General features: G+C 50.7%; 1 protein-coding gene across 1 annotated transcript; it reads left to right on the top strand.

Moving 5' to 3' along the window:
* Positions 1 to 336: 336 nt before the first annotated feature.
* Positions 337 to 27,890, top strand: LOC127046297 (alpha-2-macroglobulin-like protein 1). The gene is given in 32 exon segments (XM_050943154.1): positions 337 to 529; positions 1,013 to 1,097; positions 2,097 to 2,217; positions 2,439 to 2,553; positions 3,214 to 3,323; positions 4,096 to 4,263; positions 4,581 to 4,811; positions 5,573 to 5,636; positions 6,071 to 6,216; positions 7,141 to 7,290; positions 7,547 to 7,679; positions 7,682 to 7,698; positions 8,653 to 8,745; positions 9,570 to 9,591; positions 10,337 to 10,418; positions 13,175 to 13,400; positions 13,532 to 13,658; positions 14,307 to 14,428; positions 15,009 to 15,063; positions 15,890 to 15,973; positions 19,335 to 19,511; positions 19,661 to 19,742; positions 21,273 to 21,429; positions 21,775 to 21,849; positions 22,501 to 22,663; positions 23,467 to 23,681; positions 24,957 to 25,172; positions 25,298 to 25,422; positions 25,912 to 26,002; positions 27,178 to 27,246; positions 27,606 to 27,708; positions 27,850 to 27,890. Coding segments are annotated over 32 exon segments (3,858 nt in total).

Genomic DNA, 27,890 nt, shown 5'->3' on the forward strand with positions numbered 1-27,890 from the left:
CTTTGAAGACTTCAGCATTTAAAACTTCATATACTATAAGATCTGGGCTCTTTAAAATCAGCAACAATAAGGTAGAACGTTATTTTAGGCCTATTTAGGACTTACTGGGCAAAGAAACTAAAACCTTTATAACTTTGTGGGTTCTGGGATCTAGGCTCCTCTGAAACTTGGAACTTTATTGATTTTTGGGTTATGAACTGCGGCTGAATAGACTTTAATGAGAAAAAGAAGCAAATTGACAACTCAGACCATTTTAGAACGTAATGAGCAAAAGCAACTAGAATTGTTAGAATGTTCTGGACTCAGCCTTTTAAAATAAGCAAGTAGACTAGGCTAATGGTGGCTGCCTTTTTTTCTCTCTGAGAGCAGGACCCCAACAGTAACCGGATTGGTCAATGGCTCGATGTGCGGCCGAGGCAGGGCATTGTGGATCTATCCTTCCAGTTAGCTGATGAACCTTCCCTGGGGACTTACACCATCGACGTGGCCAGCACAAAAGCTTCCAGTACCTTTAGTGTTGAGGAGTATGGTATGATGAAATGTGGAGGGGACAGATATGAGGAGAGGAAACTCCTATCGATGGATTGTATTTCTAATGTCTAAAAAAATGTGAAGGCAAAACATCTTCATCTGAGTAGTGGGATAGTGATCACATACCATCTGAGAGCCAAGATTAATCACATGCCAGCGGAGGAGTCACACCTGGGGAGGATCACACCTGATGGGGTGATACGGGAATCTTAGTCAGGATACGTTGAAATGTCACTTCATCAAGATGCCTAATTAATACTTGGGCTGGAATAGTATGACAGCAGTGCTGGAAATTCCTCCAACACCATTTCATTGAGGGATCCCAGCAGTGACCTATAGGACATACTCCTCCCCTTGTTCGTTCACTCCTTGCCTACACCCCTCTATACACCCACACACCCTGTTCTCTTGTGAGACCCCTCCCTAAGCCTATGTCCTGCCAGCCTGCTCTTCACCTGCTGTCTCTGGCTTTTCCTTCTAGTGCTGCCAAAATTCGAGGTTTTCTTTGAGGGGCCAATTCAGATTTACGCATTGGATAAAACCTTCCCGCTCCGTGTGTGCGGCAGGTGAGGAGGCTGCTTTGCCGGGAAGGAGCCGCTAATCAATGGTCGCACACCCCTTCCCCAAACACCCCCATCCCCTGAGTCCATCAAAGAAAAGAAATGGGAAAGGAGAAGGAACAAACATTAGGTGCCTCTTCAGATACCAAGAGATTCACTGTGTAGGGAAAGATCCAAGTCATTGTCTTTCCCCTCTACAGGAATCCAGCTGGAGAGTGGCCCTCACTCGGAGAGGAGAGCCCTGTGCTAGACTGGAGAGACTGGATACACATGCTCATCTGGAAAGAGCTGGGGTAGGGTGAGGTCCACATACCAGCCTGGAGAAACCCTCTTGAGGTGAAGGAACGCGCATCATCATGTTTGGGAAGAACACACCGCTTCTCATTGTTTAAACTCTGCTGACCATATTTGCTTCATAGGTGGAGAGGGTGGGTTTCAGTGGAATCATAGCTGTTAGAAGCAACAAAGAGTCCTGTGGCACCTTATAGACTAACAGATATATTGGAGCATGAGCTTTTGTGAGTGAATACCCACTTCGTCAGACACATGTGGTGGAAATTGCTGTTAGCAGTAGCTAAGTAGGGGTGGGGGAAAGAGGATGTGTGAAAGCTCCACTGCTACCTGGATGGTGTAAACTCCACGGGGAGGGAGAAAATGTTCAAGAAGGCACTGAATTGAGAGAGCCAGGACTGAAGGGATATATTTCAGGCTGGGCTATGAGGAAACATTCCTATCAGAGTTGCTAGACTGTGACATCGCCCCGCACCCAGCAGTGTGGAAGTCCCAGCTTGTGTTGTTTGAAATCAGACTGGGAAAAGCCCTGAAGAAGAGTCTGTCAAATGGGGATAATGGTACTGAGCTCCCTCAGAGTGGAGGTTTGAGAGCCTCAGGAGGGAGGCAACCATAGAGGAGCACAATGCTCATGCCACTGCACACTATACAATATTTCTCTTTCCTTAGTGTTTCTCTCCTGGTTTTCTTTCCCCTCTGCCCTGTTCCTCACAGGTACACCTATGGGAGAGCAGTACAGGGCACCATCTGGGTGACCCTATGCCAGAAAGCTTGGCAGTACAAGCGGCCTCCAAGACACTTTGGCATAGATATCTGTGAAGAGTACAGTGGCCAGGTGAGCTGGTTAGCCCTATCGAAGAGAGTAAGTGGGTAGGAAGGGAGCACTGTGGAGGCAGAGGTGTCAGGGAGAGGGAGGGACAGGAGAGGGCAGCAGCACTGCCCATTCTGTAGCATGGAAAATAGTTGCACAAGGCCTCTATGGTCCAGTAACTTCTTCCTGTCTCCACAGCCCCTCAACCCAGGCACAGCTAATGCATGCACCCTTTCCATTTCCAGACCACCAGCAGGGGCTGCTTCTCCACTTCTGTGAGCATGGCAGTCTTTAACCTCACCTCCTACGAGTATGACAGCAAGCTCAGTGCAGAGGCCTCTCTGGTGGAAGACAGCACAGGTGAGCATAGATGCATGAGACATGTGGGACCACATGGTACAGGGAAGGTACCGAGATAGAAGGTATTTCCAGACAGGTCACACCAATGGAGTGGGAGAGGATCAGGACCTCTTCATCCCTCTTTTTGTCCATTCCTTTCAGAGTGTTGTGTCAAGGCATGAGGAGAACCAGAGAGCATTATGGGCTGTGTGTCCTGCAGAGATCTCTGCTCTGAGGCAGTGTTGCTTCACAATGGGGTTGGGAATGGCTGTGAATGTAGGGAATGATTTTACAGAGGTATGTTTGACAACTCTGGGAAAAACAGTCTCCATGTCTCTGAAGGGTACACATGCAAAGCAGGAATAGTTTAGCAGGCTCCCAGTGGGGGTTATAGGAATAATGAAGTGAAATTGAACAAAGGCTGGATAACCAGGGGCCATTCTTTAGGTGGAGTCATTCCCTGGTGCCAGCTTCATAGAATATCAGGGTTGGAAAGGAACTCAGGAGCCCATCTAGTCCAAACCACTGCTCAGAGCAGGACAGATTTTTGCCCCAGATCCCTGAAAGGCCCCCTTAAGGATTGAACTTACAACCCTGGGTTTAGCAGGCCAATGCTCAAACCACTGAGCTATCCCTCCCCCCATTAGCTCACATTTCTCGCCTTTTCTCCCTTTCACGTAGGGATGCAAATCAATGCCTCTAGCCAATTTCTCATCTCCAGGACAGCGGTGACTGCCACATTTGAGGAGCTGGAAGATTACTACATCCCTGGAGTCCCCTACAGAAGGAAGGTGATTCTCCCCCTCTCTTTCCTTCCCCTAGTTTGCAAGTGAATTTAATGGCTGATAAATTGTGCTGAACCAACACCTGGTGGAGAGCTGACAAGATCTCTTTGACCGCACTATGCATACAGCTTTCCTCCCTCTCCCCCCTGCCAATGGGCCTTAGACTTGCTTTAGATGTACTCCCACTGGGCTGGCAGAGATGTTCCTTCAGCCTCTGCTCCAGAGGTACAGCTACCCGTGGGGTACATGTCCCCTCACACCAGTGTTTTCCTGTGCTGTTATTGCTCTCTGCACGCTGCACGAGTTAGGCATTTTCATGCCACATCCACCCCCCTTCTCCAGTTTTCTTAGGTAGTTTCACCTCTGACGCCTGATGAGAGTCAAACAAAGGAGTTAATTAATGCCATTAGCAGATGTGATTGGACCCCTGTCCAATAGGAACTGGACTGACCCACACCAACTCTTTTCACACAGGCCACCATATAGCTAAGGATGGACAATTTTCAGCCACCCTCAACTTGACTGATACTAAATACTTGGCTTTAGAGGTGGGAAAGCTTAATATCCCTTTTGCCTGACGTGGCTCCAGACTGGAACCAGTGCCCTAGAAGTGAAAAGAGCCAACTCCAATTCCCCTGAGCCAGCCAGTGCCCCTACTGTGGGGCTAGATTGGAATAAGTGCTCTGGAGGTGTATTAGTCACGGGCCAGATGCTGATGAGTAGGACACTAAAGGAGATAAGTGATCTTAGTTTTTATGTTCCTCTGTGGTGCATCCAGATTAAGTTACAGGATCATCATGGGGATATTATGAAAAGCACAAAAGTTTACCTCATGATAAGCTACATGGGGCAACGGTTTAACAAAACATACATTACGGATGGCACTGGAAAAGCTTCATTCAACATGGACACAACTGCCTGGAATAGCTCATCTGTCTCTTTGGAGGTAAGTCCAGAAGATTCAACACTTGTGTTCATGAACGTGAAGACTTGGAACTAAACAGCCCAGCCAACACCCCTGAGTCTTGCCCTGCAGCCCCCTGCTATTCCAGTCCTGGGCTCCCCATACAGCTCTGGCAGTGCAGATATTAGGAATAACAAGGGAAGTGGTGGAAGCCTTATATCTTGAGACATTTGTAGCTGGTCATGAACGAAGCTCTAGAGCATAGACTGCCTTGGTGTGGGTTGGGGAGAAGGAGGAAATAAAATGTGACTGTACAGGTCTTCGTCTCTAATTTCTATGTGTCTATGACCTTATCCTAGGGAAGATTCAATCTGGAGGATCTGGTGCAGGAACCTGGGAAGATTAACGTTGATTATGTGAACACTTACCAGTACCTGCAGCCGTTCCATGTCACAACCAAGAGCTTCCTGAAGATACACCCGCTGCTGGGAATGCTGCCCTGTGGGCTGCAGCAGAATGTCCAGGTTACATTTGCGCTCAGCCGGAAGGACCTGGGAGAAGGAGCTAGCCGCATGGATTTCGCCTACTACGTGAGTCACAGTGGAGGGATAATCATATATGGGGAAAGGGAGAGCAGCACACATTGGGATGGGTTGCCGAACTGAAGCCTATAGGGAGAAGTTGTAGTTGCCACTTAATTTGGTACTGAGGGAAAGTGCCAGATGGACAGGCACTCAGAGACCTCTGGGTGCAGTATGTGAAGCAGCAGTTCAAACTTCTCCACAAAAAGACCCTCAGCTGGGCCCTGGGGCCATCTCCATGGGTGAGATAGGAGTTCAGTCTGTGTGGCTTATTCCATCCTTGGCCTCTGCTGAGGCTGCCAAGAATAGGCCACTCAGCATCAATAGGGATGGTGGGTTTTTGTGATGTGCACACTTCTCTCACTAGGAACTGAACTGAGAACCTCTCATTCCTTTCAGACAGGCTGCCAAACAGCCACCCAGTGGGAATGACTTCTGGTCACTATTCATCCAGGCTTGATTAGAGTCTGTTCTCTGGAGGTGAAAGACCCCATCTCCCACATCTTGATCCACTGATGCACTGACTATCCATCCATTGCCCCTGACCTGGGGTTGACTCATAACTGGTTCCCTTGGGAGGAAAGACTCCTCATCCCATTCCCTGATCTCCCTGAATCAGCCAGTATCCTAGCGGTGAAAATACCCTTATCTTAGAGCCTCAGTTCCATCAAGGGTACAGCCTACGTGCTATACTTGGGTGCATGGGGTGGGGTTGATTACATTCTGGGGATAACAGCATGCAGGATCATCCAGTTTTTCTCCTCCCTCAGGTCACTGGAAAAGCTGGGATTGTCATTAGGGGCCAGAAGAATGTACAGATTGGGAAACTGAGCAGTGAGTTCTGAAACCTGGTCCCAGGGCTAATCTAGAGGGTGGAGCCAGTTCCTGAGGGGCTCCTGGGGCTAATGGATGTTTCATAGGTTTCCCTTGAAATCCCCCTTTGTTTTGAGTGACCTGGTTCCATGGTAGAGCTATAACACATGGGAAATAGGTCAGAGAGAAGCTTGTGGGAATAAATCATAGCAGCTGGAACAAAGGAAACTGAGGATGGAATGATGGAGTGGGGAGGGAGTGAAGGGAGAAGAGACTGAAAAGGATTGAGGGAAGGATAGAACAGAGAGGAGGACACGGAAAAGGAAGTGGAGGGATAGTGGGAGATTCCTCATTACCATAGTGATGGGTGCATTAGACATTCAGGGAGGCAGAGGGGATAGGAAAATATCTTGGAGGAGTTGTGATGGAAACACTTTTTCTCTCTTTCTATCAAGCACTGAAAGGCTCCTTCTCCATCCCTTTGACCTTCACTTCTAACGTCGCACCTGCCCCTTCATTAGTGGTGTACGCCATCTTCCCTAGCAAAGGGGTGGCAGCCGACAGCATCCAGTTTGATGTTGCCATGTGCTTCAAAAACCAAGTGAGACTCGCAATTGAGGGGGAAACTGGGGATGGTGCTGAGGGGAAAGAGCTGGGAGGGATTGGTGCACCTTGGGCAAACTGGAGCCCCAGAATCTTCAGAGGGGAGAAAATGAGTGCAAGCATTGTGTGAAAGCTCAGGTCCCAGGGGCACAGAGTTTCCACCTAGTAGTGACCAGTCTGCATGAGAGTATCCAGAGTGGTCAAGGCACTGGCTCTATCTAGTCTGGTCTCACTCCTTTTCCTATACCAGATCAGACTATAAGCCTGCCTAATGCAGTATCCCACCTTCCACTGGGCTGGATCAGAGCAATGGACCATCAAGTCTGGTTTCCTTCATCCAGCCATGGCCACTACCTGCTATCACAGAGGAAAGTGAGGCACCAGGGTGCATGTGGTCAGTTGAGCAGTGCTGTAGAGCCATTTGCCCTGGGAGTTATCACTGCATTGCCTGTCCCAGCGATCTCTTGCTGTCAGAGATGGTCTTTGGGGCCCACAGAATCTGCATCAAAGGGAGCCAGTGAATCTTGGGGGGAGGAGGTCTCTGGGAGACAGTTCAGAGTGTGAGATGGGGATCAGCTACTGTCTCAGTGCACTGAGCAGTGCTCTGCTAGCTGTGCCTAGGCTTGGGGCAGAGTTATAAGAACAAAGGTCTGAGTGATCTTCACTGAAAAGACCCAGCCACCATGTCTTCCCAACCAGAACACTGGATGAGGCTGAAAGGAAAGACCCACCAGCCCCACTGCCAGCCAGGTCATAGGTACAGAGAGTGAGTGAGCAGAGGAAAGAGCTGGAGAGGGTGTTTGCCATCTGTGAGTGGGAATGAGAAAAAGGAGGGGTGGAGATGGAGGGGTGGGAAGGCCCATAAAGGTAACATCTCTTTTTCTCTTCCACTGTTGCTTGCTTTCCTCATGTGCTGAGCAAGGTGAAGATGGGCTTCTCAGCTAAAGAAACTCTCCCAGGATCGACAGTCCAGCTCCAGCTTCAGGCGGCTTCTGGCTCGGTGTGTGCAATCCGGGCAGTGGACAAGAGCGTGCTCCTCATGAGGCCAGAGAAAGAGCTGACCAACCAAACAGTGAGTGACTGTCTGTCCTTCAGAGTCATGGTCATCCAGGACCAGAGATGGATTGAGGAGACACAAAGGTGGAGTGACTTGTGAGCCAGCAGCTCTGCCAGGGAAGGGGCTGGAGAAGAAAGCTGGGGCTCTCGGGTGAAGGGGGGTTTCTGTGCTAGGAAGGGGCAAGTATGGGACATTTGTCTTGGGATGGTGTGAGAGTGATAGATACCTGCTCCTCTCTGCCTGATTCTTTCCATTCTGTTGCTTTCCCTAGGTCTATGAGTTATTCCCTTTCATACACCGCCATGGGTACCCCCACCAAGTTGAGGAATACCCAGATCTATGTGTGCGACTTCCACCTTTATTACCACTGGTGTCACGGAGGCCTTGGTATCCCTATCAGCCGGATTCTTTAACCTCTTCAGGGTAATTGTCTCTGAGTTTTTACCAGAATTTGCGTGGAAATAACACCTGGGAAACCACATGCGAATGGGAAAGTGCCCTCCCCCAACAGCTTTACTCTTGGCAGTCTATTCCCCTGTTCTTTGCCCAGTCTTAGCTTTAGCGTTCCAAGTGGTATGTGGCTTCCACCTCATCCGTTGGGGAAACTGTGCCGCAGAGCCTAGAGTTCATCATTACAGGACACTCTCGATTTCTAGATCATTCTCCTCCAGGGATAAGTGTTACCCCTCTTTACTCCTTCCTAACCAATAGCGAGGCAGTGACACTCACTGGCTGGGGCATGGCAAGCGAGGTGGGCACCTCAGATTGGTGGCAGTAACACACAGCACTGCTTAGCAGTGTGACCACATCAGGCAGGTGACTGGAGTCACTGGACATTAAATGGCCAATCCAAGTCTCTGAGACTCCCCCTTCTGATGAGGAGAGAGGATTGGAGGCTTCAGTCAGTGCTTGGGGTTGAGAATCAAATGAGACCTTCAGGCGGTTGTCTGGGTGACGCAGTAGTGGGCACTCTCCCACCGTGTGCAATGCAGCCCCAGGTGCCCATAGATTTGTCACAGTGAGCAAGGCTCTGCCATGATCCTACAGGGCCATGCAGGGGAATCATGAGCAATGAGGCTCAGACCTCTGAACAGCCACAAAGGCTCCGCCCCCATGTGCCTGCCACTGGAGCTGGCAGGCCCAAGTGGGAAAGTAAACTGCACCCCAGAAAGGAATGCAGTGATGTGCTGCCCTCCCAGAGCAAGAGGGGAACAGGAGTCTGAAGCGCATCCCCTCCTGAGGCAGAGCAGCCCCACGCCACCCCAGATGTAGGGCTGATCGCAGCAGCTAAGGTTAGATCACAGTTATTAATGAATCTGATCTTGCCATGTCGCAGCTGCTGCTCTCCCACTGCATCACTCTTTTTCTTTGTAACAGAGCGTAGGCCTGAAAATCTTTTCCAACCTCATGATAAAGAAGCCAACTCAGTGCTATTATCCCATGGACAAGAGGCCGACAGCACTCCCACCGGCAACCTAGGTAAGCTTTATCCATTCCCTCCCTCTAGCTGCTGGGTGGGTATCCCTGCCTCTGCCTGGCCAATGGATACTGACAGAAAACCAGGGCTGAGGCCAACACCCAGAAGAGGGAGTTGCCCAGTGCTTAGTCCTCAGCACAGGGAGTTCTGAGACCTGGATTCTCTTCACATCTGTGCCACTGGCCTGCTGTGTTGCCCTGAGTAAGTCACTGCCTTTGTGTGCCTCAGTTTCCCCATCTGTAAAAGCGGGATAATGATATTGCGCTGTCTCACAATGGGATTATAAGGCTTACATCATTATTGTTTGCAAAGTGCTTTGAGCCCCTTGGTGCTGAGCAATGCAGTGTTATAATTCACAACTATAATTAACCTTACCTGATCTGCTCAGTTGCTATCGAATTATTCTTAAACCTCTGCTTCCCCTGGCCAAGGTAACAGTGATTTCCTTTGTAGCTATTCACTTTGCACTCTCTAAACCCTCTGGCTTCTTCAAACATTTCATGGCTGTCTGTCTCTGCTGTTTTTTTTCAGTACTTCCTTCCTCTTCCCAAGCTGCTGAACAGATCCTCCACTCTCCCCTTTTCCTTTCTCCATTGTTTGTCTTTCTTTCTGCTCCTTCAGAAGTCCGGGGGGAGGAGGTGGGCAGGGACAGCAGGACACCCCAGCAGTCAACTCCCAGCAAAAGAGCCGTCCAAAACCAAGGCAGAGTGAGCACAAATCCCATTGATCTGGGAGAAACTTAAACCACAGATCCATTGTGAGGGGAGCACTGTGGAGAAGCATGATGCCAAGAGGTAGAGATTAGGGTTGGGTGGAGTTGTCTCCATGTTCCCTCCCTAGTGCATCTGGGACACTGCGTTAAGGCCCTGGTGACACTTCAATGGCCTTTGGATCAGGCGCACAGTTCAAACACAGTAGACTGCCAATAGCAGGAGAGCAGTGATGTGACCAGTCATGCACTGAGGCAGCGGGGCCCACCAGAGGATCACAATGGCACTTGCAATTCTCCCAGCATGAAAGGAGAAATCTCAGCCCCACCGGCAGTGCCCTGGAGCTGTTGGGTAGGCACAGCATAAGCAACCTCCGCTAAGGTCACTCTGTGGAGGCCTCCCCTTCTCCCCTTTCCCCAGGGCCCTCACCTCCCTAGGACAATGCTGCTTTCCTTTCCCCATTTCCCCTCCTTTCCCATAGGAGCTCCTAAGTGCATCTCTCTGCCAGGCTTTTCTTTCCAGGTCCCTGGGACAGCGTCACTGTCAGCCATCTCTCACCATGTGCCCCATGCTGGGAACAGTCACTGCCCCTAATGGGTACAACACCCACTTGTCAGTGAGGGGCAGGGCTCCTCAGCTTTGGCACTTTTGGGAGCATTGTGTAGAGACTAATGGGGGGCCAGTCTCCAGGAGTAAGCGTGGCTTTGTCCTGAATCTTCCATCTGCAGTGCCAGACTAACCCTTCACTCACAGACTATCAGTCCTGGCACCCTCCCTCTGCCAACTGAACCTGTCATTTCAGCGCTGGACAGTCTGTGACTGAGGGGGCTAACTTGTCCAAATCCTGATGGAGAATCTGTATTATTTGTTTCAGAGGCTCCGCCAGAATCCACTATCCCAGGGAGAGTTCGCCAGTATTTCCCTGAAACCTAGCTCTGGGATTTGATCTCTGTCGGGTAGGTACTGGCAGCTGGAGGAATGCCATGGAGGGTGAAGGGAACTGTGCCCTTTCTTGTTAAGTCTGAATGATTTCTCCCCAGCGTTTGTATTAAAGGCCAGATGTAAGAATTCTTAAAATCCCAAATGGAAAAGATTTACTAGTCTCTTCACTGTCCCAGCCAGTACAGATTTGTTCTCACAACACATTCTCCAGGGCATTGTCTAGTCTTGGTTGATGGTGATTCCATTGCTCCATTTGGGAAGGTTTTCTCCCAGTTAGTAGATCCTAAATGTTAGGGAATATTTCCAGATCTACATCCAGAATCTCTTACTTTGCTCAGTTTCTATCACATTTCCTCCTACATTATCTCCCTGTAGCCTCCTGAACCTACCTGGTTCTTTACACACCTCCATGATCACAGAGAAGTTATCACCCCTTTGTTGTCTTTAGTCAAGCAAGACACATTTAATCCATTTATCTTTGCTCATAAATATCATGGCAGGTCCCTTCTACCCACATACCAGATGTAGCAATGGAGTCACTGTTGACTCTTTAGAGCAGATCAAATATAATTATATTGACTCCAAACATCTATTTTTGTCCCAGAGCACGGGGTTGTCTCCTTTGGCCTTTCTCTTTGAAACAGAAGGGTTTTCTGAGCATGGATCATATGATTAGACTCACTGCAGTGGAAGCAAAAGCCTAAATTCAAAGATCCCAAAGATCTTGGTGGGAAGGGCCTGAATTCTCCCAACTTAGGTCTGAATTTTGTAGCTCACAGACTCATAGACTCTAGGACTGGAAGGGACCTCGAGAGGTCATCGAGTCCAGTCCCCTGCCCTCATGGCAGGACCAAATACTGTCTAGACCATCCCTAATAGACATTTATCTAACTTACTCTTAAATATCTCCAGAGATGGAGATTCCACAACTTCCCTAGGCAATCTGTTCCAGTGTTTAACTACCTTGACAGTTAGGAACTTTTTCCTAATGTCCAACCTAAACCTAGTGTTATTTGCCTATATTCGTCCTTTGTGATCTGACCTAGTTTCCATTTTTTTAGATGACGCCATTTTATTTTGTAGGTCACGCAAGATCTCGTAGTTAAGCCAAGGTGGTCTTTTGCCACATTTTCTATCTTTCCTAACCATTGGAATAGCTTGCTTTTGGGCCCTTAATAGCGTCCCTTTGAAAAACTGCCAACTCTCCTCAGTTGTTTTTCCCCTCAGTCTTGATTCCCATGGGACCTTACCTATCAGCTCTCTGAGCTTACCAAAATCCACCTTCCTGAAATCCATTGTCTCTATTTTGCTGTACTCTCTTCTACCCTTCCTTAGAATTGCAAACTCTATGATTTCATGATCACTTTCACCCAAACTTCCTTCTACTTTCAAATTCTCAACAGGTTCCTCCCTATTTGTTAAAATCAAGTCTAGAACAGCTTCCCCCTTAGTAGCTTTTTCAACTTTCTGAAATAAAAAGTTGTCTGCAATGCAGTCCAGGAACTTATTGTTTAGTCTGTGCCCCACGGTGTTATTTTCCCAACATATATCTGGATAGTTGAAGTCCCCCATCACCACCAAATCTTGGGCTTTGGATGATTTTGTTAGTTGTTTGAAAAAAGCCTCATCCACCTCTTCCACCTGGTTAGGTGGCCTGTAATAGACTCCCAGCACGACATCACCCGTGTTTTTTACCCCTTTTAGCCTAACCCAGAGACTCTCAACACTTCCATCTCCTATGTCCATCTCCACCTCAGTCCAAGTGTGTACATTTTTAATATATAAGGCAACACCTCCTCCCTTTTTCCCCTGTCTATCCTTCCTGAGCAAACTATACCCATCCACACCAACATTCCAGTCGTGTGTATTATCCCACCAAGTTTCAGTAATGCCGACAATGTCATAGTTGTATTTATTTATTAGCACTTCCAGTTCTTCCTGCTTATTACCCATACTTCTTGCATTTGTATATAGGCATCTAAGATACTGGTTTGATCTTGCCTCCCAGCTTTGCCCTGACCCTCCTTTCTCTCTGCCATTATAGCACATGCTCCCTCCTGTTTCCAACCCATCTCCTAGGTCTTGTTCCCCACTTACCTGTGGGGTTTGCTCACCTGTCCCCGTCAAACCTAGTTTAAAGCCCTCCTTAAAGCTGAACCCTATATTTGTAATGTGCCAAACAAAAAACCAGCTGGGAACTTGGGGAGCAAAGTTCAGCTCTCACCACACTTAACACAGAAAAATACACCTTTTGGTTCAGGACCTAGCATCCCCACTCAGTGGGCATCCTCTACTTGATTCAACACCAAGTTCTCAACTTGGTAGACGCTCCCAGCTGAATTCAAAGTGTGGCTCCCATTCCCAGTATGTTTGGGTTGGAACCCACAAATATGGATGTAACAGGAAACACTAACAATGAGGGTCTGCTGGACTATAGAAGAGTCTCCCCAAGGGCGGCGGGATGGAAGCTGTATCATTGAGGATGTTTTAAATGATCCCTGGCCAAAGCCTAGGAGAACAGATTGTAGGGAGCCATCCTGGCCTGGGGGATGGACCAGATATGGCCCAGTACAAAGTCTCTTTCCATCTCTTTTTCATTCCTAAGGAGGGCTAATATCAATGGACTAGCGAGTTGTCCTGAGATTAGGGTTATTGGCTGCTCCATAATATCAGGATTGCAACTGCACACACTGAGCCTGGGACCCTGGCTTTGCTCCCATTGTAAGGTGGTGCATTAAATTGCTTTATGTGATGGTTCTCTTGCTCTCAGTCCCACTGGACACAGGGACGTCCCAGTCACAGTGCCTGACACTATCACCGAGTGGAAAGCTGGGATGTTCTGCGTGGCCAAGCTGGGCTTTGGACTCGCCCCAACCATGAGCCTTGTGACATTCCACCCCTTCTTTGTGGATGTGACGCTGCCGTACTCTGTGGTCCGGGAAGAGACCTTCACTCTAAAGGCCACAGTCTTCAACTACCTGCAGCAGTGCATCCAGGTGAGTGCTCCTGCCACTCCACGTGGCAGCACGCTCGATGGAGCAGCCCTGCCATGCCCTGGAGCTCTACATCCAGCAGCTGGGCTTTCCAGGCAGGGCTAATCACTTGCCTACCTCTGTCACTTGTTCAGATCCAAGTGTCCCTGGCTAAATCCCCAGACTTCTGGCTGGAGCTATGCAGGAGCTGCAGGTACATCCACTGCCTGTGTGCAGAAGAATCCAGAACCTTCTCATGGAACGTGACAGCCACGACATTGGGTAGGGCAGGGACAGTGGCGGAGGGGCGAGTAAGAGAGGCTGGGTGGCACAGAGAGACTGGGGAGTGTTATATGGAGCCTTTCACTTTTGGGTCCCCACTTGGCTCTCAGTCCAGTTCCTAGTAGGACAAGACGCAAAACCACCTTGGCACTAATTGCCTCTCCCATCCATTGACAGGATGGATGGGATTTGGAGTCCCTCTCTCATGTCCCTTGAAGGTGGGGCAGACTCTTATTGACCTTGGGTAGGGAGAGGCACACAGGTACATGCAAGGCAAGCTCGCATTGTTGCTGCCATACCGGACTCAGCCTGTCAATAAAGAGGGACTTCAGTTTCCAAGTAGCTGCTGAGTCTTCCCTCTCCACCTGCGTTGAGGTGCACTTACCATTTACAGTGATATTCTTAATGGGCCAAAGTCACTCCTGGTGTAACATCACTGAGTCACTTACACGAGGGGTCAGCAATCCTTACTGGTCAGTTAGACCAGCTGGCCAATCTAGGCCAATGAGACCATTCAGACTATCAGGACCAGCTAGAGTAAGACCTTCCAGCCCCCCACCTGATCAGTGTCAACAAAATGTCAGCTGGGGCACATTGCCTCAGCTTGGCACTAGTTGTGAGACAGACACTGTTCAAATTGATTGACAGGGGTAGTGAATATAATGGTCAGCACAGTGGTGATGGACAACATGCCACAGTGTGGAGGCAGGAGGATCTTCCCCCGAGCAATGCCACGGAAGGATACACTGGTCAAACCCCTGCTAGTCCAGGTCAGTATGAGGCCAGGCTTCCCTCTGTCCCTTACGATTCTGGATCATGGGTCACCCCATCTCCCTAGTTGAAGGGGGGGAGGAGCATTTGGGGAACAAAGTTCTCATTCTGTGTCATTAGCTGAAGCCAGCATCCCAAAGCCTTTGCACCAGTCACTGCTGTCCCCAGCACTCCTCTAACTTTCCTGCTTATACCCTCCCCGCTGCACCATTTCCCATACCACCCTGCATGCCATACCCATGCTCCCATCTGTAGTCTTCTCGCCTCCAGTCTCCATCAGACGCCAGTTCCAGCATGTGATCACAGACCAGGGTGCCGCCTCCCTCGAGGTTTGTTCCTCCAGCTCCCTTGAGCTGACTGTGACTGGAACACTGGGGTCCTTGTGGTGGGCAGCTCCAGCCCAGCCCTCTGGGGATAAAAGGAGAGAGAACCCAGCCTGAGGCTAATGGGGGTAAAGCTCCTGACTGCTCAGGCACAACCCCTTGAGACCCGAAATCACACATGGATTTTGCAGCTGTTTGGAAATCTTGTTTGTAACCCTGTTTGTCCACTACAATGTCCCTGTCTCTGCTCCAACAGCCAGAGGGAGTGCTCGTGGAGAAGGCTCACAGCTGCCTGCTGTGCCCTAGAGGAGGTAGGAGGGCTGCACTGGAGGGGTCTCAGGAGTCTTGTCCCTGCATTCACTGGAGGCAGGGAATGGAACTGGTGTGCAGATAAAGGAATATGTAAAACTCATTCGGTGTGATGTTTCATGACATGAAAAGACAAAAAATAATCCCTCTCATTGGCATTCCACTGCGTCTACCACGCAACCAGGGGACAGAGCACCCTCTGCTGAGCCTCCCACGCGGTTCCCTCCAGCACAGCGCCCCCTAGCACCACACTGGGGCATTGAGGCCAGTGATAACTCAGAGGGAAGAACCCCTGCCCACTTGAGTCCCCCACGCCCCTCCCTGCAGCATTCTAGGTTTTTCCCAGGAAGATGCCCAGCCACATGGTGACCAGATTTGAATCTATATGCTTGGAGTTTGGGGTAATGGCTTTCAAATTCTGATGCCATTTTATCTCCATAGTCATTCTGCCAGTGCCTTGTAAAGAGTTAGTGCAGGATCTGCAAGTACGGCTGTAATGGGGATCACAACAAGTAACTAAGGACTGTTGGTGAGCGATCTGATGGCATAAGTGGGGCTGGCCAGGTGAAAATGAGCAAAGGGAGGTACATTAGACAGGATGATAACAAAGCTGGGAGAGTCTCCCCCACAGGAGTGTTGGGAGCTCCATCACTGGGGAATTTTTAGAACTGGGACTACCCAGAGTCCTGGAGAATGGATTGCTCTGGCCAGGATGATGGGGGCGATCCAGATGTGAACACCTCTGATTTATTGCTAACCACCTCGTCTCCTTGGCTGGATTCCTACAGCTTGATTTCTAATGCTGTTTCTTTAATGTGTGATCATCAGGAAATACAGTCAAAGACCCTGTGTCCCTCACCCTCCCTGCTAATGTAGTGAAAGGATCAGCCAGAGCTACCATCTCTGTCTTGGGTAAGTTGCCCCAGTGTGTGAGCTCACTGACTCATGTTACAGACAAACAGGTGCTGAGCTGGGCAGCCATGTCCCATTAGTGACAGACGAATCCTCAAAAGATTTGATGCTTGTTTATTAGCGAATCTCTGCAAGATTTTCCAACCACCTTGGTTCAGAAGTTCTAGATTGGCACCCCAACTTTAAAGGGGAAGGGAGTGTCCTGGGGGAAGATCCTCTCCACCTTCCTGAGCAGGACTTTGGACCAAAGAGGTTGCCCCCAGAGAATGCAGGCCAAGGCCTACACTGACCCCAGTGCCGGCTGGGACAGGACTTTGGGAGCCTGGCTGGGATATACTCAATAATTCTCACAGCTGTGTTGAGTTTCACAGCTGTAGCACAGCCTTGCAGTGGAGAACAGACTGGCCTCAGCTGTAATGAAGCCAAGGGGGATTCTTTACAGAGGCTGCTGGACACAGCCAGACCCTGAGGTTCTCTCTGGCTCTGACTTGTGGATTCATTCATAGGCTGTGCTGCCTAGTGACCCAATACAGGATTGCTACAGGATGAGGCAGTCATGGCTGGGGCTCCTGACTGCACTATAAGGCCTGGTCTACACTACGCGTTTAAACCGATTTTAGTAGCGTTAAACCGATTTAACCCTGCACCCGTCCACACGAGGCCCTTTATATCGATATAAAGGGCTCTTAAAACCGGTTTCTGTACTCCTCCCCGACGAGAGGAGTGGCGCTGAAATTGGTATTACCATATCGGATTAGGGTTAGTGTGGCCGCAAATCAACGGTATTAGCCTCCGGGTGGTATCCCACAGTGCACCACTGTGACCACTCTGGAAAGCAATCTGAACTCGGATGCAGTGGCCAGGTAGACAGGAAAAGCCCCGCGAACTTTTGAATTTCATTTCCTGTTTGCCCAGCATGGAGCTCTGATCAGCACGGGTGGCGATGCAGTCCCAAATCCAAAAAGAGCTCCAGCATGGACCGTATGGGAGATACTGGATCTGACAGCTGTATGGGGAGACAAATCTGTTCTATCAGAGCTCCGTTACAGAGGACGAAATGCCAAAGCATTTGAAAAAAATCTCCAGGCTATGATACAGAGTCCACAGCACAGTGCTGTATGACAAGCATAATGGAAAGCCAAAGAATCAAATGGACGCTCGTGGAGGAAGGGAGGGAGGACTGAGGACTCCAGCTATCCCACAGTCCCCTGCAGTCTCCGAAAAGTGTTTGCATTCTTGGCTGAGCTCCCAATGCCTGTAGGGTCAAACACATTGTCCAGTGTGGTTCAAGGTATATCTCGTCAATTTACTCCCCCTGCCCCCCGTGAAAGAAAAGGGAAAAAAAATCATTTCTTGACTTTTTTCAATGTCACCGTATGTCTACTGCATGCTGCTGGTAGACGCGGTGCCGCGGCACTGAACAGAAGCATCCTCTCCCCTCCCTTCCCTGGTGGCAGACGGTACAGTGCAGAAGGACTGGTAGCCATCTTATCATCATCCCATGAGTGCTCCTGGCTGGCCTCAGGTGAGGTCGGCTGGGGGCACCTGGGTAAAAATAGGAATGACTCCCGGTTATTCCCAGCAGATGGTACAGAATGGCTGGTAACCGTCCTCATCATAGCAACTGGGGGCTGAGCTCCATCAGCCCCTCCCCTTTCATGTCTAAAGAAAAGATTCTGTACTGCGTGGACTATCATAGCAGCGGGATGCTGGGCTCCTCTCCCCCACGCTGTTTAATGTCCTGCCTGGACTATCATAGCAGCTGGAGGCTGCCTCCCCCTCATTTTATCCCACTAAAGAGTCAGTGTTTCTTATTCCTGCATTCTTTATTACTTCATCACACAAATGGGGGGACCCTGCAATGGTAGCCCAGGAGGGTTGGGAGAGGAGGGAAGCAACGGGTGGGGTTGTTGCAAAAGCACCCTCTAGAATGGCATGCAGCTCATCATTTCTGCGGGATCTGACACGGAGCTGCTGTGCTCTCTGATACACTGGTTCTCTAGTACACTTGTCCCATATTCTAGGCAGGACTGACTCTATTTTTAGATACAACATAAAGGAGGGAATGACCCGGGGGGTCGTTCCCATTTTTGTCTTTGTGCCCCCGGCCGACCTCAGCGAAGGTCAGCCAGGAGCACCCATGACAGCAGCAGACAGTACAGAATAACTGATAACTGTCATCTCATCGCCAATTTACAATGGCACAGCAGACGGTACAGAACGACTGGTAACCATCTCTGCTACCTTGCAAAGGCAAATGAATGCTGCTGTGTAGTGCTGCAGTACCGCTTCTGTCAGCAGCATCCAGTACACATACTGTGACAGTGACAAAAGGCAAAATGGGCTCAATGATTGCCATGCTATGGTGTCTGCCAGGGTAATCCAGGGAAAAAGGGAGCAAAATGATTGTCTGCCATTGCTTTCACGGAGGAAGGAATGAGTGACGACATTTACCCATAATAACCCGTGACACTGTTTTTGCACTATCATGCATTGGGATCTCAACCCAGAATTCCAGTGGGCGGGGGAGACTGCGGGAACTATGGGATAGCTACGGGACAGCTACCCACAGTGCAATGCTCCAGAAATTGACGCTAGCCTCCGTACATGGACGCACACCACCGAATTATTGTGCTTTGTGTGGCCGCGTGCACTCGACTTTATACAATCTGTTTTACAAAACTGGTTCATGTGAAATTGGAATAATCCTGTAGTGTAGACGTACCCCAAGAGACTTGCTTTAAGACAGCCCCTAAGATATAACAGAGAAGAAGGCTTCCCCACCTCAGATTTACAGCATTTTCCACTCCCAGTCAGGTGAGAACAGATACTGTCCTCTTTGGATTTCAGTCCTTCTGTTCCGGACAGATAAAAGATTGAGGCAACTGCAGTGATGAAACAGAATGACATCCAAGCTGCCACTTACCTAATAACACTATCTGCTTGCCTTAAAGGCCAGTAAAATATCAGGCCCTGCAAGAGTGCCTCTGTATTACTCTCCCTGTGTAACATGGTCACCTCTCAGCACAGCCAAACAGCCCCATTGGTATCCTTTTACAAGCAGGGCTCATTGTAATTAGAGTTCAGTTCAGCATTTTTAACTGGAGGATTGAGGCAAAAGGTTTTCAGTCAGTTCACACTGTATCCAACCTGTGTTGTTCTCCCCAGATTAGACATTTGCCAAACACCCATAACTTCCCATGAGTCCCACTCCTGCATCCCCACAGCCATAGCTCTCATCCTGGTAATTAAAGATTGACCTGTCAGATCTGGGCTGGGCACCCCAGGTTGTTTTGAATGATCAGCCACAAGAAAGCATTTAAGATTGCACTGAAGGCTCTTTTTTCCCCTCCCCCGGCAGGTGACATCATGGGGATGGCGCTGCAGAACCTGGACCGGCTGGTACAGATGCCCAGTGGCTGTGGGGGGCAGAACATGGTGCTGTTTGCCCCCATCATCTACGTGCTGCAGTATCTGGAGAAGACGGGGCAGCTGACCCCAGAGATCAGGGAGAGGGCAACAGGATTCCTGCTCAGCGGCAAGTACCTTGAGCCCAGCTCCACTAGTATCCAGCCTGGCATCTGCTGTGCCAATAACCTCCTGCCCCTCTCCTGCACCCCCTGTCACTATCGGCCTTCTCCCTGGCACGGCTGTGCAATATATGAGTTTTCTTTCCCCTCTCCCCAGGGTACCAGAGGCAGCTCCTGTATAAGCACAGCCATGGTGCTTACAGCGCCTTTGGGGAGCATGATAGAGAGGGGAACACGTGGTAAGAGCTGGTGCCTTCCCTTGCTTCTGATGCTCAGCCTGGATAGACGCCTGCTGCTTCAACTGGGGAAAGATCATCTGATACACACATGCCTTCGCTGAGAGCAGTGACGCTGAGAAAGGCCTAGTGAGAGCAGAGTAGATAGGCGTTGGCAAAGTGATATGGCTGCTAGATGGCCAGTGTGGTTTGGGTGGCACACACGGGGGCATCGCCTCACAGAGCAGGGCGGGGGTGGGGAAAGCTAGTGCCCAGCTCTGTGGCTCTGGGCATCCCAGGGCAGGAAGCCATTGACCGACTGTAGAAAGCTCAGAGAAGAGAAACCAAAATGATCAGATGGGTGGAAGAGAAATGGAAATTGCTGAATCTGCCTGGCTTGGCTCTGTGATGCCATAATCACACCCCCTCCCCCTCCCAGTCCCCTTAGACAACTGCCCACAGGTATCTGCAAGACATAAACAAGGAGGAAGGAGAGGGATTAGTGGTTGGAGGCATGACAGGTTACTTGGGGATCATGGGATGGAATTAAGAAAGGGGGAATATAGGATGAAGATTAGGAACTCTTTCTGGTAGTGAGAGGTGGGAACTGATTCCCAGGAGAAGAAAGAAAGGGCCCATCACATAGGACTTTTCAAACTAGACTGGACAAAGCACTAGAACATGCACTGTAGGGAAGCCATGCTGAGTTGGTCCTATAGAGAAGGGCTGGATGGGACCAAATGGGGAACTTCTACCCAGGGCCGCCCAGAGGATTCCGGGGGCCTTGGGCCATCGGCGGCAGGCGGCTCCGGTGGACCTCCCGCAGGCGTGCCTGCAGGAGGTCCACCGGAGCCATGGGACCGGCAAGCTGCAGGGGGCCCCCCGCGCAGTGAAATGTCTAGAGCCTGGCCTGTTCTGCGGCGGGGGGCCCTTCCATTCTGGGACCCGCCGCTGAAGTGCCCTGAATTACCGCCGAAGCGGGACCCGCCGCCGAAGTGCAGCCCACTCTTCGGCGGTAATTCGGTGGCGGGGGGCCCCCGCAGCGGGTCTTCGGGGCACTTCGGCAGCAGGTCGCTGAACGGAAGGGCCCCCCGCCGCCGAATTTACCGCCGAAGACTGGGTTGCACTTCGGCGGCAGGTCCCGCTTCGGCAGTAATGCGATGGCAGGGGGTCCTTCCGCCCCGGAGCTGAAGGACTCCCCTGCCAGCGAAGACCGGGAGCGGAAGAAGCTCCGGGGCCCAGCCCCGCAAGAGTTTTCTGGGGCCCCCGAGCGAGTGAAGGACCCTGCTCCAGGGGCCCTGAAAAACTCTCATGGGGGCCCCAGCAGAGCACGAGGCCTGGGGCAAATTGCTGCTCTTGCCCCCCCATCTGGGCGGCCCTGCTTCTACCTCTCACTTGCAATACTGTATAAATCAGCTGGACCAAAGTCATTCTTGGTGTAATGGTGCTGAGTTCAATGGTCTGCTGCTGGGGAGGAATTTAAGCTTTTGTGTCTTTGTCTGTCTCTCCCCATGTCCCCCCCCCCAACACCTTCCCCCACCCCCACCTTCCTAGGCTGATAGCATTTGTGGTTAAGAGTTTTGGACAAGCCAAAAAATCCATCTTCATAGATGACAAGAACTTTCAAGATGCCCTGAAATGGCTGGAGCTTCACCAGCTTCCCAGTGGGTGCTTTACCAACAAAGGGAGGCTCTTCCACTCTTCCATGAAGGTAAATAGAAGCCAAACCAAATAGGGGAGCTGAGCACACATGGGCAGATGCTGTGACAGCAAAGGATTATGGGGGCCAAGGAGAATCCTGGGAGATCAGCCCTGGGATTCCTCTCACCAGCCCTATAGGGAACAGAGTCTAGGGTAGATCCCTTAGGATTCTCACAGGGGACACACCCCAAGGAAACACCTCCCCAACCCTAGAAACCCCTTTAAATAGGAAAATGGGTCTTGACTAGGCCCCAGGGCTCTCCACAGGGGTCACACCCATTAGAATGACATTTGATTGCTAACGTGTGCTGCGTGTCCACTCTCCCATCTCTCTGTGTTCTGATACTTTCCACAGGGCGGTGTGAATGATGAGATCTCTCTGGGGGCCTACATCGCTGCAGCACTGCTGGAGCTGGGGCAGCCACTGAAGGTGAGCCTGTCCGCCTCATCCCCCATCTCCCCCTTTCCTCCTTTAGGGCTCTAGCTGGGCACTGCTGTGAGGAAGCTGAGCGGGCTGGAATCCCTCTGGGCAGGCACTGATGGGGCACTGCTTGAGAGAAGTTCGCACTGCTGCAACCATTTCTGTGGCTTGGCACCAAGAGGGCAGGGCTCTGAGGCTGTTCCACTGTTGGCATCTGCCAGGCCAGGTGTTGATAAGGCACTGCCTGGAGGAAGCCCACACTCGGCATAATTGGCATGGTGTGACAGAGCAGTGGGGGTTAGTAATGCAGGGGTCCTGGTGCATCTCCAGGGCAGGCACATTGTAGAGCTGATGCGGTGTAGAGTTAAAAGCACTCAGTGGGGCAGATTCTGCTCTGTTACACAAGCGTAGCTGGAGTAACTCTACTGGCATTCATGGAGTTACACCTGTTTCACAGAGATCAGAGACTGGCCCATAGTGTTGCTGTGCCGGTGTAGCTGCTGTACCAGTGCAGACTCGAGGGGTCTCATTCATCCCCAGTTTAAGCCCATTGAAGTTAGTGCAGTTGTCCCCAGGTTTGTACATGGTCCTAGCTAGCCTGCAGATAAAGGGATTCCAGTTGTCTGAGATGTGACTGTGTGGGCATCTTCTCCTGCACAGAGCAGCATGGTGCAGCCCGCCTTACGTTGCCTCATTCACGCCGTTCACAATGTCACCAACATTTACACGGAAGCCGTGTTGGCCTATGCCTTCGCCCTGGCCAGGGACTATGAGGTGACCCAGGAGCTGCTGTACAAGCTGGATGAACAGGCCATCAGATCAGGTACTGGGTTAGACTAGCAGCTCTTCAGGGCAGGGACTGTTGTCTGATTTGCTGGGAGCAAAGCAGCATGCACCTGCCCAGCGCGGTGTGAATAGTCAGTAGGCAGCGGCAGTGCAGGTCAAGCCCTGTCGGGTTTGAAGTCTGTAAAGCCAGGCAGGCTGCTTTGTGAGGGACTGAACAGGGGCTCATTAGGCTGCTTTCATGGCCTTTAACTGCACTGCAGGCTCCAGGAGTTAGACCTGCCCAGATATACTCAGCAGTAAAACCTAACACGCACATGCAAATGGCAAAACTCTCAGCGACTTCCATGGGAGCAGAGGTAGGCCAGGGCTGAGTGCTTTTGAAACCCTCTGCCCCGATTACAAACACTCTGATTTTGTCGGATATTTAGAGCTGTTGGAGCACTTCCAGGAGCAGGTGTCCTGCAGGCTGCTGTACAGTGACAGTAAACATGGTAACAGGCTACAGTATGTGAAGGGTGTGATCACCAAGCAGGAAGAGGAAGTGGATTGTGGGGGTGGATATCACGGGCTGCAGTAGAGCAACGGGGGGCATTTCAGGTTGGACAATCAGGAAACACTTCCTAACACAGAGGATTCTGTGAGAATGAGCAACTTTCCTCAAGGGAAGGGGTGGAAGGCCCATCATTCAGAACACTGAGATCTAGGACTGGACAAATCCCCAGAGCATAGACTGTAGGGAGCAGTCCTGGGTTGGGCCCCTGGGGATGGCTGGGATGATTCCACTAGGGCTTTCCGAATCTCTAGAGATGCGTTTTCCCCCAGGTAACTCGTGTTTCCTAGGAGGCCAAATCCACTGGAGCCCCAACCCCAGCTCCCCGGCTGCCACAGATTTCTGGCCTGGGACTCAGACAGTGGATGTTGAGCTGACAGCCTATGTGCTCCTGGCTTACGTCTCCAAACCACGCATAAACGCAGAGGACATGGCCACTGCTGCCGGCATCGTGGCCTGGCTGGCCCGGCAGCAGAATGCCCGCGGAGGGTTTGCTTCCACCCAGGTGATGAGTGGCTCCCATCAGAGACAGAGCCCCTCTCCCTCTAGGGTGTCGGGTGGAGGAATAGGTTGGGAGCTGAATCTCCATACAGGGCAGCTTTTTAGATTCATAGACTCTAGGACTGGAAGGGACCTTGAGAAGTCATCGAGTCCAGTCCCCTGCCCTCATGGCAGGACCAAATACTGTCTAGACCATCCCTGATAGACATTTATCTAACCTACTCTTAAATATCTCCAGAGATGGAGATTCCACAACCTCCCTAGGCAATCTATTCCAGTGTTTAACCACCCTGACAGTTAGGAACTTTTTCCTAATGTCCAACCTAAACCTCCCTTGCTGCAGTTTAAGCCCATTGCTTCTTGTCCTATCCTTAGATGCTAAGGTGAACAAGTTTTCTCCCACCTCCTTATGACACCCTTTTAGATACCTGAAAACTGCTATCATGTCCCCTCTCAGTCTTCTCTTTTCCAAACTAAACAAACCTAATTCTTTCAGCCTTGCTTCATAGGCCATGTTCTCAAGACCTTTAATCGTTCTTGTTGCTCTTCTCTGGACCCTCTCCAATTTCTCCACATCTTTCTTGAAACGTGGTGCTCAGAACTGGACACAATATTCCAGTTGAGGCCTAACCAGCGCAGAGTAGAGCGGAAGAATGACTTCTCATGTCTTGCTCACAACACACCTGTAAATGCATCCCAGAATCATGTTTGCTTTTTTAGCAACAGCATCACACTGTTGACTCATATTTAGCTTGTGGTCCACTATAACCCCTAGATCCCTTTCTGCCATAATCCTTCCTAGACAGTCTCTTCCCAATCTGTATGTGTGAAACTGATTGTTCCTTCCTAAGTGGAGCACTTGCATTTGTCTTTATTAAACTTCATCCTGCTTACTTCAGACTCTTTGTGGCCCCAGGAGAGCAAACACTAGCACTGCTTTGCCTAGGGGAGTTATCCCACTGCCTGGGAGGGTGAATGCAGGTGCTAGTGCCTTGCAGGGTGATTGTTCTTGGGAGCTGGTGCTATGTACCCAGTGCTAATGTTGTGGGCTGTGGCCCCTGCTGCACTCAGGAACAGAGAATGTGAATCCTGCTGCTAATTCCTTTGGGGAGCGCCCCTGTACTCAAGCAGAGGGAGGAGAAGCCTAGTGCGTATACCCAGGGGCACAGATCCCGCTGCGCTTGGGGAATGGAGGGGGGTATTCCCCAGGTGCACAGATCACTCCCTATGCCCACAGGGTTTGACACAAACAGTGAGGTAGCTGTCTCTTCCTTCCCAGGATACGGTGGTCACACTGCAGGCCCTGGCTAAGTATGCAGCCCGGACATTCAGCACATTGGCACAGGTGACAGTGACGGTGAAGTCTCAGGGGAGCTTTGAGAAGAAGTTCCAGGTCACTCACAAGAATCGGCTGCTGCTGCAGCAAGCAGTGCTAATGGAAATCCCCGGGGAGTTCTCAGTGCAGGCCCAGGGCAGTGGCTGCGTCTATGCCCAGGTGAGTCACTGGGGAGTGTGTCTGAGACAAGGGGGAATTGCTGCTGGTGGGGGTTGGGAAATATGCTGCTTCCCTCCACACGGCATTTCTGATTTGTCGCTTCCCCTCCTCTCGCTCCTCTGCAGACAGTGCTGAGATACAACGAGCCTCCTCCACGAGTCTCCGTGACCTTCTCTCTGCGCGTCACCACACAGCTGATTGACTGCTCCAAGGGCAATGCGCACTTCCTCACTGTCCACATCCACATCAGGTAACCCTGCAATTTCCCCCCATGTATACACCATTTGCCTGGGACGCAGCCCCTGCTTGGAGCAAAGCAGGGAGTGTCAGAGCTGGGCAGGAGATCAGGCCACCTGGCTGGGGGATGCAGAGAGCTTTGGTAGCTGGGAATAAGGCAAGCCAAAGGGCTGGGGTGCTTATCCGTGTGGGGAAAGGACAGCAGGGAGAGATGGGGAGGAAGGTCAGAACCAGTTGCCTGTCAAGGGGGTGGGACAGTGGGAGGGTCCTGCAGCTTTAACCAGCGGGGGGAGGAGCCTGATAGGTACAAAGAAGGGAATCTCTGAGGGATACCCAAGAGGGTGGGGCAGTTAAGAGCAGGGTGATCCCATTAGCCCCCAGATCTTCAAATGCAAGGCCTCATCTCCCTGCCAGGACGCTGTGCTGGCGAGGACTGATGGGGAGGAAATGTTACAGACTCATTTAGCCCTTGCTCACAGTCTGATCATCTCCCCACTCCCAGCTACATCGGGAGCAGAGTCACTTCCAACATGATGATTGTGGAGGTCTCCCTGCTGTCTGGATTCAGTCTGGCTTCGGGCTCCCGCATATCGGTAAGGAACCTTGGCATCAGAATGGGGGCCATGGCGAAGGGTGAGATGGTGAATCACTGGTGGGATCTGTCCTTGCAAGGGCGGGGGTGCTTAGACAGCTGTGGGAACCCCTCTGTTCACTTGCTGCTCAGCCCTCACTCAGCTGCTCCCACAATCCTCCATAACACTTGGAGCCTTTGTACTACCTTTTGCCACCACTGATCTCTCTCTATACACTGCTCCCAGGCTGCCTAGCTTCTGGGAATCTGGAGCCTTCCCTCTCCTGTGTTTGGAGCAGTATTAGCATTCGTGAGCTGGGCGAGGAGTCAGACCAAACAGCAGCTGGCTTGATTGTGAATCAGAACGTATGTCCAGCAGATGGACCCAGAACTGCTCCAGTTGCTGCAAAGAGGATTTACAGGCGGTAGCCATGTACACCATATCCATGCCCCTCGCTCCTGGGAGGGGGAGATTGTCCCAGCTCATTTGGAGAGCATCTGGGCAGGACCCTGCTCTTCCCTGGGCCTGCAAGAATTATCACGAGAAAAGCACATATTTTTAACAGTGACAGTAATGAACCACTGGAACATGTTACCAGCGGTCATGGTGTGTTCTCCATCACTGACAGTGTTTAAACCAACTCTAGGAATTATTTTGGGGATGTTCTATGGTCTATGTTGAGGTGACAGTGGTACCTTCCGGCCTCGGAATCTATGAATAAACTCTCCATGAGGGGACACCTGAGGAAATGAAACCTGACATAAGAGCAGAGGTGGGGCACTTCTCACACCATCCCTCTGAACCTATAGTCCAGGGGTCGGCAACCTTTCAGCAGTGGTGTGCCGAGTCTTCATTTATTCACTTTAATGTAAGGTTTCGCGTGCCAGTAATACATTTTAACGTCTTTAGAAGGTCTCTTTCTATAAGTCTATAATATATAACTAAACTATTGTTGTATGTAAAGTAAACAAGGTTTTAAAAATGTTTAAGAAGCTTCATTTAAAAGTAAATTAAAATGCAGAGCCCCTTGGACCAGTGGCCAGGACCCAGGCAGTGAGAGTGCCACTGAAAATCAGCTTGCGTGCTGCCTTTGGCATGTGTGCCATAGGTTGCCTTCCCCTGCTATAGACCTTCTCACACTCCTTTCCCTGGGGAGAGGAAGAGGAGCTCAGAAATTTTCTTATCTCCTATCTCAGCTGCAGCAGAGACCCCTCATTAGGAAAATGGAGGTGAAAATTGATGCAATCTTCATTTATCTGGAGAAGGTAAATTTGAGCAATAACTTTTGGTCTGGACAAGAAGTAGGGGTGGCTGGGCTGCAGGGCAGGACTGAGGGGCATTGGCAGAGCTGTGTGGAGAGCCCAGCACTGTAATAGCAGGGGGCTTCAGGGCAGGACTGAAGGGCATTGGCAGGGCTGTTCAGTGGGGAAGCTTGTATAGCCCTGTCCCTCTGTCTGGTGTTTGCCAATCCTGGTAGTTGCTCCTTTTCTAAAGTCCTGACCCTCTAACAGCCTGGAGCGCTTTAAGAGGAGAAAGTCACGTCAAGCCCTGACCAAGGCAGATGTGTAACTTCTTTCTCTCTAACCCTCCCTTCCCTGGCTAGTCTCCCTCCTACCTCCACAAGCTGAGCGATGAGTCACAGACTTTTGTCCTGCAACTGGAACAAGAGATTGAGGTGAAGGGCCTGAAACCAGCCAACATCAAAGTCTATGACTACTACCAGCCAGGTGGGTTGTCGTGGCTGCTGTGTATACAGGCAGGGAGCTGAGGCTCTTTGTGGCCTCCAAGCTGTGGCTGAAGGGAGCTGGTGTCAGACGCTGCACACTATCCCCCGGGTGTAATTCTGGCTTTCTTGTTTCCCATTGCAGAGGAGCGAGCCCTGGCTGACTATAATGCTGCCTGCAGCTGA

This window comes from Gopherus flavomarginatus, chromosome 1 (genome assembly GCF_025201925.1).
Source record: "Gopherus flavomarginatus isolate rGopFla2 chromosome 1, rGopFla2.mat.asm, whole genome shotgun sequence".
Lineage (NCBI taxonomy): Eukaryota > Metazoa > Chordata > Testudines > Testudinidae > Gopherus > Gopherus flavomarginatus.